Source organism: Crotalus tigris, unplaced genomic scaffold (assembly GCF_016545835.1).
Source record: "Crotalus tigris isolate CLP2741 ecotype Arizona unplaced genomic scaffold, ASM1654583v1 scf7180000019504.1669754, whole genome shotgun sequence".
Taxonomy (NCBI): Eukaryota; Metazoa; Chordata; class Lepidosauria; order Squamata; family Viperidae; genus Crotalus; species Crotalus tigris.
In genome coordinates this window covers 1,120,565-1,135,800 of record NW_024097569.1, presented here as the reverse complement: position 1 = coordinate 1,135,800, position 15,236 = coordinate 1,120,565, and the positions used below count along the sequence as shown (strand labels likewise).

The 15,236-nt window shown below is 43.6% G+C and overlaps 1 protein-coding gene across 1 annotated transcript in view; it reads right to left on the bottom strand.

Moving 5' to 3' along the window:
* The window catches only part of GRHL3 (grainyhead like transcription factor 3), a 66,180-nt gene that overhangs the window by 4,502 nt on the left and 46,442 nt on the right, over positions 1 to 15,236 (bottom strand). The window contains exons 11-15 of the mRNA XM_039362989.1: positions 13,305 to 13,438; positions 11,653 to 11,690; positions 10,568 to 10,656; positions 9,308 to 9,393; positions 6,611 to 6,675 (exon numbers count right to left, since the gene is read on the bottom strand). Coding sequence (XP_039218923.1) covers positions 6,611 to 6,675; positions 9,308 to 9,393; positions 10,568 to 10,656; positions 11,653 to 11,690; positions 13,305 to 13,438 — 412 coding nt within the window. The remainder of the gene's footprint in view (positions 1 to 6,610; positions 6,676 to 9,307; positions 9,394 to 10,567; positions 10,657 to 11,652; positions 11,691 to 13,304; positions 13,439 to 15,236) is intronic.

The following is a 15,236-nucleotide window of genomic DNA, read 5'->3' as shown; positions in this document are numbered from 1 at the left end:
GCAAGGGGGCAGGGGAGCTGCTTCCTTTCTAGTAGTAAGGCTGCCCTTGATGCACCCTCTTGAGAAATGGGGGCGCAGGTGCGAATAAGGCGAGAGCCAAAAAACTGCCTTCACAAACCACAACAAAGCAGAATTCTGGGGAAGCATCCCGAGTTTTTCTAAGCAGGGCGATTGTGAGCGCGTTCAGCTCTGCCATTCGCAGAGAAGGTTAAAGCAGACAAATACACCAGCAAGAACTTATAAATTGTGGCTTACAAGGCAGAAGGCTGTATGCTGTATGCTTTGCTGAATAAACAGGTGGTCCTCGACTTACGACCACAATTAGGCCCCCAATTTTGGTTGTTAAGCCAGACGGTTGTTAAATGAATCGTGCCCCCTTTTATGACCTTGCTTGCCACCGTTGTTAAGTGAATCCCTGCCACTGTTAAGTTAGTGACACAGTTGTTAAATAAATCTGGCTTCCCCCTTGACTTGACTTGTCAGAAGTTCGCAAAAGGGGATCCCATGATCCTGGGACAATGCGATTGTCATAAAAACGAGTCAGTCGCCAAGCATTGGAATTGTCATCAGGTGACCCTGGGGATGCAGCAACAATTGTAAGTGCGAAAAATGGTCATAAGTCACTTTTTTCCCCCAGTGCCATTGTAACTTTGAATAGTCACTAAAAATTCGTGTTAATGTTACCATGTCCCCAGGCTGAAAGATAGAAAAGCAACAAAGATCTCTTCAACAATTCACCAGTCATCCTTGAAACACACGAAAGCAAGAATTTGATAACTTCACGTAAAGGGTGTACAGAATATGTTCTTGCAGTGAGGGCTTACGTATATGCTCGGAAGGAATAGGGCAGGGGTAGGCAACTTTGGCTCTTTTATGACTCGTGGACTTCAACTCCCAGAATTCCTGAGCCAGCCATGCTGAGGGGAAAGGGAGAGGCTTCCAAGCTGAGCCATGCTGGCTCAGGAATTCTGGGAGTTGAAGTCCACAAGTCATAAAGCGGCCTAGGCCTAGGGCAGAGTTAGGCAACCTTGGGTCTTTTATGACTCGTGGACTTCAACTCCCAGAATTCCTGAGCCAGCATGGGGGAACTATGGCCCCTTCATGATTCGTGGACTTCAACTCCCAGAATTCCTGAGCCAGCATGGCTCAGCTTGGAAACTCTCCCTTTCCCCTCAGCATGGATGGCTCAGGAATTCTGGGAGTCGAAGTCCACGAGTCATAAAAGAGCCAAGGTTGCCTAACCCTGGAATAGGAAGTTAAAAGCAAAAGCTGTTTTGAATCAGTGGGCTGAAATGCTGCTTATGTCTGGGTCGTTTTGCTTGAATTTGTCACTATCTTCCTCTTAAATTTTCCCTACCTATCTTTCTACTCGCTAAAACCCTCCCCTCTCCTCTCCCAATGACACCTCAGCACCAGGGTTTCTGGAAAGTGCATTTAAAAAAAAAAGTTAGTAAATGTAAGGCCCACACAGTCACGTCTCTTCAGCGACTTCCAGGTACCCGCTACGAAACGCCTTGCAAGTTAGAGCAAGATCGTTCCAGCTCAGTTTTAGCTACACATGTTTTTGTGCCATGTTAGCACCTGTTTTACTGGGATTATCAGTGGAGTCTTGTCTAATTAAACCATGAAATCTCCAGTTGTTAAAATAATGCTTTATGCACAAGGTTCTGCAGTGACGTTCAGCAAGGCTACCAGAAACTCACTTTCAGATGCCACGCTGAAGCGTCATCCAGCTGATCTTGGGCTGGCAGTTAATTATGCCAGCATAAATTGGGCTGCTCAGTGTCAAGCCGTATTTTGCCACAGCAACAAGACTGACAACAGCCAAAGGAACTTCTCCTTTCTTATTTATTGCGGACCAAGTTAAGGAACAGGATTGGCTTTGCTTCCTCTCCCACTGAATGTCACCTCCTGGACATCAATCACAATCTTTAAGGTGGGGTGAGGCAGGGTGGGGTGAATTTAGACAGATGCTTAGAACATGAGGTTTAGCCTTCCCTCAGTCTCACACCCACACACACACACACTGGGTGGCACTAAGGGGGACATGGGGTGAAGGGGGAAGGAGGTCTCTCCAGGTTTCTTGCCACCTGTCACCTATCAGGGGGTCTAGCACTCTCCTGAAAAAAGCCCTATGTTTGGAAATAGCCTGGAGGCATAAAAAGACCCAGAAATGTAGAACGGGTTGAAGTGGGAGGAAGCAACGAAGGGAATGTCCTAAAGCTGCTTTTCCAAAGGGGCTTCTTCAGTTCTCTTCTTGGACAAGAAGCAAAACATTTTCAAGGAAAACATCCAAAAAAGTCCAGTTGCCTTTTGGAACTTTTGGGACAACCATGACTTGCATAATTGAGAATCTCCATAGACAAATGAAGGGTATGCCACTGCTGGCAGCAAATGACCACAGGTCCAGCTCTGGTCTTATAACTGATAACACCTGGAAGAAGCCTTGGATGGCCACAACACAACTGTGCTTGGCTCGCACCATTTTACCCACAGTCATCACTGTGCATCCTGGGGCTACTGAAGCTGGAAACGACTAGGCAGGGTGTGCCCTGTTGCAACACAGGTGATAGTAGAGGAAATCAAGTCTGGCCATGAGGTGGTTGCTCAGGCCCGGGAAAGTAGAAAGTGTGAGAAAGAGACTCAGAATAGCTATAACTTGGCTTGGCTGTCACGAAAAAGGGGGCAGTGATGGTTTTAAAGTTGCTTTCAAAAGTCTCTTAACAGAACCCCCAAAACCCAGTGGCCGTCCTGAAATCCTTGCACTGTCTGTGTTTTGACCTGTCCTACCACAGAGGGATATACACACAGAACCTGAACAGCCCTTGTACATGAATCCTCAAAACTAATAAAACAGTGGTTCTCAACCTTTTTAATGCTGCGACCCCCCAACCGGTCGTAAGTTGAGGACTACTCAACTGGTCGTAAGTCAAGGACTACTCAACTGGTGCAGCACTGTTTGCAGAATGGGACTTTTGGCGGGCTCATCAGGGCAGAGACAGCCTGGACAATTCCTATTGGCTTTTGAAAGCCAATAGAATTAAACTCTATTCAAGAGAGTCTATTCTATTGGCTTTCAAAAGCCAATAGAATAAAGGAGAGTAGCACAGCTAAGGAAAAGCGGGAAAAAATGGCGGACTGCGTTGTTTGGCGACCCCCGTGAAATGGTCGTTCGACCCCAAATGGGGTCCCGACCCACAGGTTGAGAACCACTGTAATAAAAGGAGTGAAACGGTTAAGACATCCAGCCCTACAATAAGGGCTGTTGAAAGATGGAACAGAGGATGTCTTGAGAAATGGTGGGTGTTCTTGGCCTGAGGTGTTAAACAAGAGTCTAGATCAGGGGTAGTCAACCTTGGCTCTTTTATGACTCGTGGACTTCAACTCCCAGAATTCCTGAGCCAGCTTGGCTGGCTCAGGAATTCTGGGAGTTGAAGTTCACGAGTCATAAAAGAGCCAAGGTTAACTACTCCTGGTCTAGATGGACATTTATTAAGGATGTAATGAATGTCTGTACTTGGGCAAGATAATCTCCCAATAACTTTCCAGCCAATGATGGAACATAAATCTGAGCTTGGCTGTTTTCTTGCAGGCATTTCATTACAGTAAACAATATCCCAGTCAAGGAATTACCAACTCAACACAAACAATCAAACAGTAAACAACAGCCTAATCAAGGAACTACCAAGAAAACAATACTCCCATCAATACTGACAATCCAGCCGTATTCCAACTCCACTCCTTCTAGCACTGATGAGATACTTGTTGGGCAATTAACCAAGTACCAGAACATGCTTGTGCCATAATAGGGGCATGGGAGAAAAAGCCCTAAACAGGCTGGTCTTTTTAGGTGTTGACTCTATTGCTTTTGCTGAAATTCCATTTTGGAATCAGATATTCGAGGGCCAAGACATCTGGAGCAGCATCACACCGAAAAACAGAAGGGGGTCTGGGATTCCATGGGTTGCTGGAAAGAAGAACAAAACCTCCCGTCTCTGTGATGGGCTACAGATTGCACTTATCCAGACACAACAAGATTAGTGGAAGGATGGGCGGTCCACCCCCTGCCAAATCTGTTCTTTGTCTGACCAGACTGAAAGGTGCAGGAGAGAAAAGGGGGGGGGGGAAACGAAGATTAGCCGTCATCTACCACCCACCCCTGCTACCCTGCTTTTGTATCCTTCAGACTCAGTTGCAAAGTGGAATGTGAAAGACTTTTAAGCAGCTACTACTCAGTTCTTACGTAAACGGAAAATATTGGGTGAGAGATGGCTAGGCACAACTCTGAACGAGGTCCTATGAATTAGCTCAACTATGAGCTAGCAAGGAGGCTGTATTTCTAAGTTTTATTTGTTTATACCGCGTATGGCCAGAGTGGACTATTGGTACTCTTCCCAAACTTCAGACCTGAACTTCTATCAAATCCAAAACAGATTTATGTTCCATTCCTAAAGGTTCCAGGTGTGAAAATTTCTGTTTATTACAGTAATTGTACTTTGGGGTGTCAGCGTTCTCCTGGAGTCCTCTGTAAGGATTTTAAGATCCAGTTCCTAAATGATCACTTCTAGCTCACATCCGTTTGCTGTACAAATAAAGCTTGGATTTTTGTTCCACATCTGCATCATTTTCCATAACAACCTTCCCTAGAATAGCGTCAATCTTGTGTTCAGAGCAGGGTGTCCAACCTTAGGAACGTTAAGGTTTGTAGACTTCAGCTCCCAGAATTCCCCAGCCAGTTATACTGGCTGGGGAATTCTGGGAGTTGAAGTCCACAAGTCTTAAAGTTGCCGGGGTTGGACATCCCTGGTTTAGAAGAGATAGTTGCTGTAATGTTGAAGTTTATTCTGGCTATATAGCCAGGCTGTAGCTACCCTTGCTGAAATGCTGGCCTCTCTAACCAGTAAATGCTATATTTGTAATCTCTAAATTAGTCCCGTTTGTGGAATCCGGTGCAGACTTTCCTCCCAAAACTGCTTTATTCCAGCATCATCTGCCATTCTAAGCCTAAGGGTTATCCAATCCTGCTGGTTTTGAGAAACAAAGAAACAACGGTGCCCTGATGAGAAAGATAAACCCAAAGATGGTGACCTTAGCCCATTGCCTGGGGAGATAACAACATATCTGTTAAATTCCCCAGACCACTTCATGCACTAGGTACACACATACCTTTTCCCCAGGCCTTTTTTTATCCCCACCGGACAACTTCATATTTTAAAAATAAAAGACACAGTATATAGAAGCCAACTGGAACGAGACCCCTTGGCCCTTTCCCGAGGCTTTGATTCCAAGGCTAGCTGTCCCCCCAAACTGTCATGTCCAGGTGGGTTGAACTTCAGTTCCTATTGTGGAAGGTGTCAAATTGATTAAGGAACTCTAAGCTGGAACAAAAGCGATTTCCCATCTTACTTAGGACAATAAGTGATTCATTCTCTCTCTCTCTCTCTCTCTCTCTCTCTCTCTCTCTCTCTCTCTCTCTCTCTCTTTCTCTTTCTCTCTCTCTTTCTCTCTCTCTCTTTCTCTCTCTTTCTCTCTCTCTCTCTCTCTCTGTCTCTCTTTCTCTTTCTCTCTCTGTCTCTCTCTCTCTGTGTGTGTGTTTTATATGCTCTTTCATCCAGGAACTGAAAGTAAAAGGCTATTTTTCCCACTGTTACCTTCACAATATCCCTCTAAATAGGCAAGGGTGATGCTTCTCAACCTTGGAAATCTCAAGATGTGTGGATTTCAAGTCCCCAGCAGTGGCTAGGGAATTCTGGGAGCTGAAGACTACAAATGTTAAAATTCCCAAGGTTGAGGAATACTGAGCTAAAGTGAGAGAGGGTGGTAGGCTCAAAGCTGACCAGAGAATTTCCATGTTTGGTGCGGATATCACTACGGATGTCTTCATTCAGTGCTGTAACCTAAAGCCTTGTCTTACATGTGGTATGATGTAATTATGCTTCACTCAATAAGCCACCACTGGCTACATTCACACATTGCCCTCAGTTCCAACCAAACTGTCACATCTTGCATTCCAACGAACCCAATGCTGGCTGGGGGAATTCTGGGAGTCAAAGTCCACCCATCTTAAAATTCCTGGGGTTGAGAAACACCTCTATAGATCTTTTCAGCTTCCACCAAGGTAATGACACAGGGAAAGACACTGACACCCACTAGCAAGCAGCTTCCATCACTTTAGCCAAAGAACATGGCTACTCATAAGAGTCCCCATCTCATACAATGCTCATACAGAGGCATGCATTTTTAGGTTTCCAGATCCACAGTTGAGAATATCATTAAATCTCCTGAGCTGGAGGGCATCTCTTAAAGAAGACCTGTTGCGCTACAACAAGGAGGAAAGGCTAGTTGCTTTCATGAAATGCTGAACCAGATAAGCCTTTGGCTGGATCCTGCAAGATTCTGGTTGCTCTTAATGAAGACATGCAGAATTTCCTCCAAATTAATTTGATACCGTTCCTTCCCTGGACCTTTGAAAGCTGACCAGCAGGTCTATTTGCTTCCAAACCCTATTTCTTCTCATGTAGACATTTTCCTGCCTATTTGCTAGACCCATTGCTGTGTCCAAGAACCAGGAAGCTCATACAAGACGCAAGGTGAATGGATTATCACTTACCCTCGTTTGCACTTTTTGTAGACTTTATAGATGCTTTCTTCTGGCAGGCCATATTTTTCTGAAATCTAGAAGATGAAAAACAGAATTAATTCCGATTAATGGGATTCCTGGGCTTATGAAAACTCAGTGTTGGCAACTGCAGCACATGTAATACTTCCCAATTCATTCCACTCGGTTCTGACCATAAACCAGTTGCATTTGCCTCATTTGGAAGAGATTCCCTTGTCAAAATCTAAAAACTGAGAGCTGAGAACTAACTTACTCAGGTGGGAAAGAGAATGAGATCCAGGAAAACCCGTTCAAATCCTATTCTAGTTATAATTTCTCTTGGCTTAGGCTAAACTCTGTTTATAACTTTTATATCTCCCTCCTGAAACTCTGGTTCAAATCTTCCCTTGAATGCATACCCCTGGGATTGGGGGAGAATAAAAAAAAAATCAAGAGGGTGGCTTCAAAGGGGCCATGGTCTTGACTTTTTTGCTTACTCTTGACCTCCTGTGCCTCTAAAAACAATAGATTTTGTACCTTGGGAAGACCTTGCTAACATTTGGCATGAAGTTCTTTCAATACACAAAGATGGTTCACAGGTCATGCTCAGTTAGCTTTAGTCATTATTTGTTGAGTAAGCCACAAAGCCAAAATTCACAAATTGTGCTAAGCCAAAAGCAAACAAATAGTGTCTGAGAACCAGCCTAAAATATCTGAATCATTTGGGCCAATTTTAAACCTGGTCTGCCAATTCCCTTCTCTTACAGGAGAACAGTATGCGGATTGGACAAGATTCACGTTTCTTACTTCTCAGCTATCCCTTTTTAAGGAAAACCTGGAACTAAGGAGAAACTCCCTGACAGTGAGAACAATTAACCAGTGGAACCACCTGCCACCAGAAGCAGTGAATGTTCCAACACTGGAAGTTTTTAAGAAGAGACTGAACAGCCATTGGTCTGAAATGGTATAGGGCAGGGGTAGGCAACTTCGGCTCTTTTATGACTCATGGACTTCAACTCCCAGAATTCCTGAGCCAGTTATGCTGACTCAGGAATTCTGGGAGTTGAAGTCCATGAGTCATAAAAGAACCGAGGTTGCCTACCCCTGGTATAGGGTTTCCTGCCTAAGCAGGGGGTTGGACTAGATGACTTCCAAGATCCCTTCCAACTTTTATTATTATTATTATTATTATTATTATTATTATTATTATTATTATTATTAGCCTCATTTCTTCAAGCAGAGAAACCGTTTTAATGTGGAAAACTACAGCTCACAAGGAGGCAATTTCAGGAAAAGAAATGTGTTCCAATGTGTTCTTTGTTCTTTTCCAAATCGAAAGTGTGCAAAAGCAGGGGACACACATAGAGAGAGAGACACACACACACACATAAAGCAAAGCCATAAATATGGCTATCAGATCATTTCAGGAGACTGTTTGCTTTATTCCCCGCCTCAGCCGAGCCGAGGGTTATCAGGAATGGTGCTGATAAACATCACAGAAATATGCTCAAGCATTGTGTGCTCTTTAAACATTGAGCAAATGTCCATGGTGGTAGAGAGAGGGGGAGAACCTCTAGCCAGGCCAAGCTAAAAGAAGGAAAATCTAGAGAGAAAGAAAGTACAGAATGACCAGGAAAATGGTCTCCAGAAACAGATCTAGGAATCGAAGTAGACATGGAGTCTTTGTTGGTAAAACACAAATCTTCATAGAAGCTTAAAAGTAGGAACTATTTGGTGTTTAAACTCTGGTAGTTCCTATGGTATATATTCATGAAGTTCAGACATTATGCTTCTTCTTCATGTGTTCTGGTTAGTTTAAAGCAGTGGTTCTCAACCTGTGGGTCGGGACCCCATTTGGGGTCGAACGACCATTTCACGGTGGTCGCCAGTCCGCCATTTTTTTCTTCTTTTCCTTAGCTGTGCTACTCCCTTTTATTCTATTGGCTTTTGAAAGCCAATAGAATAGACTCTCTTGAATAGAGTCTAATTCTATTGGCTTTCAAAAGCCAATAGGAATTGTCCAGGCTGTCTCTGCCCTGCTGAGCCTGCCAAAAGTCCCATTCTGCAAACGGTGCTGCACCAGCTGAGTAGTCCTCGACTTACGACCGGTTGAGTAGTCCTCGACTTACGACCGGTTGGGGGTCGCGGCATTAAAAAGGTTGAGAACCACTGGTTTAAAGAGTGCAATGTATGAATACAGTCACTGAGGAATAGAAGCCACCATTCATGATCTTGTGGAAACACAGCCAACAAACAGATTGTGGCTTTTTCCATAAACCATCAGTTAGCAAACATCAGTTTAATGCAAAATGGACTTCATTGCCCAGGTCAGGCTGCCAATGGGCTAGTTATAATTCCAACCAAACATTTCTTAAGAGAAGGCCTTAAAATGTAGCATCCTCAAATGGGTTTTCTATTTTATCAGCACCAGAACCATTGCACAACATTGATTAATTGGAGCCCTCTCTTAATACATCCAGCAGCTGTTTCCTCCCATTATTTGAGCAAAAATGTAGGAAAATTGTAATTAAAATGGGATAAAGAAGCCGAGGAAGGGATGAACATCTGGGATGGGAGGCAGTCTAACTCAAGTTGTCCTTCCTTTTGTGGCGGTCTGCTGGTTCCCCTTCTCCAGCCTAGATGTCTTCAGCACCTCATCCCAAGGTAGCAAACTTCCATGCCACAGGATGACCAAGGAGGGAAACTCACCGCATTTCTCAAGCCTTTGAGATCGGGGGTCTTCAGCATGAGAGCGTCAAAAACTTCCTCTGATTCCCGTCGGACATAGAGTAGAACTGACTGACAGAAGAGATGATGGGGGGAGGATGGGTTGAAGTTTAAGTAGTTCAGATAAAGTAGAAATAGTTTTACCGTGTATAATATTAATGTTTCAATTTGGAGAGAGGAATTGCTCGGGCATTTCCCCTGGACCGCATCCGGAGTGAGAAGAAGAAAGTGAGAAGTAATTAGGAGGGTTGAGGAGAAGGAGGAGAGGGGGCGAGTGAGGAAGAAGAGGGAAAGAAGTAAGTCGGTTAGAGGGTGGATGCGGTTTGGGGGGAAATGGGTGGGCAATACCGAAAGTGGTGTGTATCAATTTGTTTTATTTTTTATCTGAAGTATTTTTAAGATTGGAATGTATTGTAAAATTGAAAATAAAAACTTTTATATATATAAAAAAGAGATGATGATCAAATCCAGTTACAGAAAAAGGAAGCCCCCTTTTCTCTCCTTCCAGTAGAGCAGTGGTTCTCAACCTTTCTAATGCCGCGACCCCATAATACAGTTCCCCATGTTGTGGTGACCCCCAACCACTTATACATCACCGGGTGCCAGGGGCGTGGCCAAAGAAAAGGGGGGAAAATGGCAGACAGCCTTGTTTGGCGACCCCCGTGCAATGGTCGTTCGACCCCAAATGGGGTCCCGACCCACAGGTGGAGAACCACTGCAGTAGAGAATCTCCCAAACTCATTACGTCTTTGCTTTGAGGCCCCACATTCCTGTCCTTAGGAGCTTTTTTGCATTCCTTACAACCCCATCCCACATATTCCATGTTGTGTCGCTGGGCACAGACACTGGCATAAACTTCACGGCCCTCAGTGCCTGTCCCTGTTCTGCTTCAGAAAAAGGACAGGTGAGTGATGTCGTGCTTACTGTCTTAATACAAGACAAATTAAGGATAGTGATGGATTGATTCCCTGAGCTTCATTTCCTTCTCCAGAGTTCCACCTTCCAGTGGAAAAGAAACCATCTATCGCTCTCCTTAACTTGTGATGGGACAATGAAGGACACAAGTGGGCAGGGCCCTAGAGAGTCATGGTTAGTCACCTGTCGATCTGCCAATTTGCCACTCTGATATGTTAGTGTTGTAGTTAACAAGCAGAAGGATGCATCCTTCTTTATCTGTTGATTCCTTGCTTTTTCTTGGGCCATGAGGCCCCCTGGGGATGCAGAAGACATCTGCCACCTTACCTCGTTGGGGGTCTTCTTCTTTTGCTTGTTTTGCAGCTATGGGATCAAATTCATCGGGGAAGGAAGGGCAACTCCGCTTTAAAGGCAAGCTGAGGTAGGGGGGAAAAAAAAGGAGATCAGAACATCCCCTGGTTGTCCCTAATGTACAAATCAAAAGGGATCTTCCCAAATAGATCAGATGTCCATAACTGAATCTAGACTCTGTGCAGTTAAAGAGTGAGTTATAGACTGGAAAGACTCAAATTCAAGACCCCTCACAATCCTCAAGTGGATTTAATCACATTTCTCAGCTTAATCCACCTTATGGGTAAATTAGGAGAAACCGCCAAGAAGAAAAAGAAGAGAGAGGGAGGGAGGATGGATGGATGGATGGGTGGAACGGTGGATGGATTGATGGATGGATGGATAGATGGGTGGGTGAATGGATGGATGGGTGGATGGATGGATAGGTGTATGTGTGGGTGAATGGATGGATGGGTGAATGGATGGATGGGTGTATGTATGTATGGATGGATAGATGGGTGAGTGAATGGATGGATGGGTGAATGGATGGATGGATGGATGGATAGATGGGTGGGTGGGTGGATGGATGGATGGATAGATGGGTGGGTGGGTGGGTGAATGAATGGATGGATGCATGGGTGAATGGATGGATGGATGAATGAATGGATGGGTTGGATGGACAGACCAACTTCAAAGCTTTGTCCTTAATGAAAAAAGGACAATTCATTTTATTTCATTTGAATGAGGCTGTTAGGCTGATATACATGTTGATGGACTGCTCTCTCTACTACTCATAAAAGCACCCCAAATGAAGTGTCCTCCCGTCATTTGAGACTAGACTCTTAGAGATTCCCAGGTGGAAATTACTGACTATTCCCCCACATAAAAGCTGAACCAAAACTGTGACTGGCTCAGTGAAGGTAAACCCATGCCTGGATCAAAGACTTAAATGTTTGAGTTTCCAGGAGCTATAAAGAGAACAAGTATAGGGAAACAACACATTTTTGGTCTCAGAGTCTGAAAGCTTTTCAGGTTGCTGACCCTGTCAATGCCTCCACCACCAAAGGAAATGTATTACACACCTGTTGGAATCATGTGGAATCCCAGCAGTAGGTAATATCTGTAAAGGGGGAAAGATATGTTTTAAAGAACGGTGAATAGCTACTTTAAAGCCCCCCCTTTTGCAATAACATTGCAAAGCATTATTTATTAGATTTAGATTCTACCTTTTCTTCAAGGGTTCAAAGGTGGCTTACATGGAAACTCCACTCAAAATATCTTCTTTACTATGGGTTGGATGGACAGACCATCTTGGATCAGAGATTGGTTGTTGGATCAGAGATTGGTTGTTTCATATATGTCCACATGCCTCTTGGATCAGAGATTGGTTGTTTCATATATGTCCACATGCCTCTTGGGATGTATGTCAGACTCAACTAATTACACACTTTTACACACTTTACTGCTCTTCTTTGCCCCCCTTTTCCCTAAGGTTAGGGGGGGGTCAAATCATATTTCATTCCCACAGAATGTGTTCCTTTCTGGAGCAGAGCCTCAAATGATTGCTTTGCTGACCAATTATTTGGATGTTCACACAATAAGCTTAATGTGGTAATTAATAATCCATTTTTGCATGATACATTCAACCTTATAGTAATCGAATGGAATGGGGTCATCCAGCCAACCAAACCAAACCAAACCAAACCAAATAGCTTGACTTGAGTTGGTAAGCATGTCACATGAATACATCGTCCCTAGTTCTACATATTCAGTCCACTGATGTAAAAATTAAGCGAACCTACATATCAGACATACAACAAAGTCTACTCACTTTTTAGCTAGAGCAGTGGTTCTCAACCTGTGGGTCTGGACCCCATTTGGGGTCAAATGACCATTTCACGGGGGTCGCCAAACAAGGCTGTCCGTCATTTTTTCCCCCTTTTCTTTGGCCACGCCCCTGGCACCCGGTGATGTATAAGTGGTTGGGGGTCACCACAACATGGGGAACTGTATTATGGGGCTGCGGCATTAGAAAGGTTGAGAACCACTGAGCTAGAGAGAAAGAAAAGACTAGTTTATACTGAGTTATAATGTATTAAGATCATTTATTATTTATATCCTGCCTTTATTATTTTTACAAGTAACTCAAGACAGTGAACATGCCTAATACTCTCCCCCCCCTATTTTCCCCATAAGAAAAACCCTGTAAGTGAGTTGAGCCGAGAGAGAGCTTTCATGCTTAAGGCAAGGCTAGAATTCACAGTCTCCTGGTGATTGGTCCAAAGTCACAAAGTCAATTTTCATTCCTAAGGTGGGACTAGAATTCACAGTGCCTGGTTTTTGATCCTGGTATCTTAACCATTAGACCAGTGTTTCTCAACCTTGACAATTTTAAGGCATGTGGACTTCAACTCCCAGAATTCCACAGCCAGCAATGCTGGCTGTGGAATTCTGGGAGTTGAAGTCCACATGCCTTAAAATTGTCAAGGTTGAGAAACACTGCATTAGACCAAACTGGCTCCCTGGTTATAATCCTATGAAGACTTTGCTTTCTGGACAACCACTGACTCTTGACCACACCTAGAGGTGAATCCTCTCCCTCATTGAAGATCAGCTTTGGTGGATTCTAAACCCAACCATATCAAAGCGTGGATCCATTCCTAAGTCCACGTCTTCTTAACAGAACTCTTACGGTTCTTAGCCATAAGCTGTAGGGCTACAAGAGGAGTCTTACCGTTCCACATCTTTGGAGGTTCGAAAAATGAACATTTGGGATGAATAAGACTGGCTGGGTTTCCAAGTCAGTTTGAGGCTTGAGGTAAGTGATTTCATTGCTGCGAAAGCTTGAAACTAAACAGCTTTTTAAACCTGAAAGATAGAAGAGAAAATTATGGTGCTTTTTTTTATCATGCTCCTTATTCTAGATCAGCGGTTCTCAACCTTTGTGTGACGGCGACCCCCGTCACATGGCCGTGCTGCGCATGCGCGGCGGCGGCCCTATGCGCGGTGCGCATGCGCGGCGGCCCCATGCGTGGCACGCATGCATGGCGCGCATGCGCGGCGGCCCCATGCATGGCGCGCATGCGCGGCGGCGGCCCCTGAGGGGGAAAATGGCGGATCGCGTTTGGCGACCCCCGTAAAATGGTTGTTCGACCCCAAATGGGGTCGCGACCCATAGGTTGAGAACCGCTGTTCTGGATTAACAGAAACCTTGTAGTCAGCCATCATATTTGCAGGGAAATTTTCTGGGATGGGCAACCTGATCAATGATGATAGGAATTGTAGCCGAATACACATGGAGAGTATCCAGTTATACAAACCCAAACAAGCACACTTAAAAGGGGAATTTTATAAAGAAAAATATTTTAATGTATAAATTAAGCCAGCACACTCATAGGGTTAATAAATAAACATTAAAAATATTATTTTTATATATATAGTTAGCTGATTAAATCACAGCATCGAACGATTAATTGACTCCATTTTAAAATATCCCTATAACTGAAATAGGAATTTGATATTAGTAAGATGGCTCTATTATTTTTGACATCCCTTCTATTATTCTTTTACTTTGATTTTTATACCTCTTAATGTATTTATTCACAGTTTTTAGCTTCGTTGAATATTGCCCATAATCATATTTTTGTGAATTAGGTGGCTATATAAATTGGTTTAATAAACGAGAGGTATTGGTATGTTTCTCTTTTCTCTATTATTATGTTGTTATCCCTATTATTTTTGGTTGAGGTTACCTTTTTAAAAAATGTCTTTATTACACAATCAAAGGCTGATTGAATGCAGAATGCTACTTGAGAAAAGCTCATAAAAATGGATGCCTTGACATTACGAATTCACCCGTTGTCTCTGTTCCTCCATGAAAGGCTGGAGAACAGTTTCAGAGTTTGTTAAATACTAATTGCTCCTTTGCTTTTCAGCAGCGTTAAGCAGTCCCACGAGGCATCTTACAAAATCATAGAAATGTATGATTCCGCTTGTAACTTGATTTTCTTCCTCCCCACATGAAATAAGAACCAAACACATTAAGCAGGAAGAGGTAGAAGACCTGCAAATATTGCCTTGGGGCTGGTAGCATAGGAGTTACTTCTAAATGGAAAAATCTTTGGGTGCCAAGATAAAGACGAGGTGGAGTTGCTCTCTCTATAAGAAATAACTACATCTCTACAGAAATAGAGCACAACAAGGATGAAAACTGTCTTGAATGCATTTGAGTCAATATAAAAGGGGGGGAAACGACATTGCCATAGGTGTATACTATAGGCCACCCAACCACACAGAGGAAATAGATGAACTTTTTGCTAGTCAGCTAACTAAGGTATGTAGGAAGCACATCACAATAGTAATGAGGGACTTTAATTGCCCTGACATCAACTGAGAAACAAACTCTGCACCAAGTGGAAGATCAAACAGATTCCTGACAAATCTAGCAGACAACTTTGTCTCCCCAAAAGTAGAGAAGGGAACTAGAGGATTAGCCATATTGGATCTATCCTCACTAACAGAGATGAAATGACAGAAGGTGTTGAAGCCACAGGAACCTTGGGGGGAAATGATCATGCAATATTGGAATTCAACATTATGGAAGCACAAGTAATAGAACACAGTCAAACTAGAGTCTTGGACTTTAAGAGAGCTAATTTTAATAAAC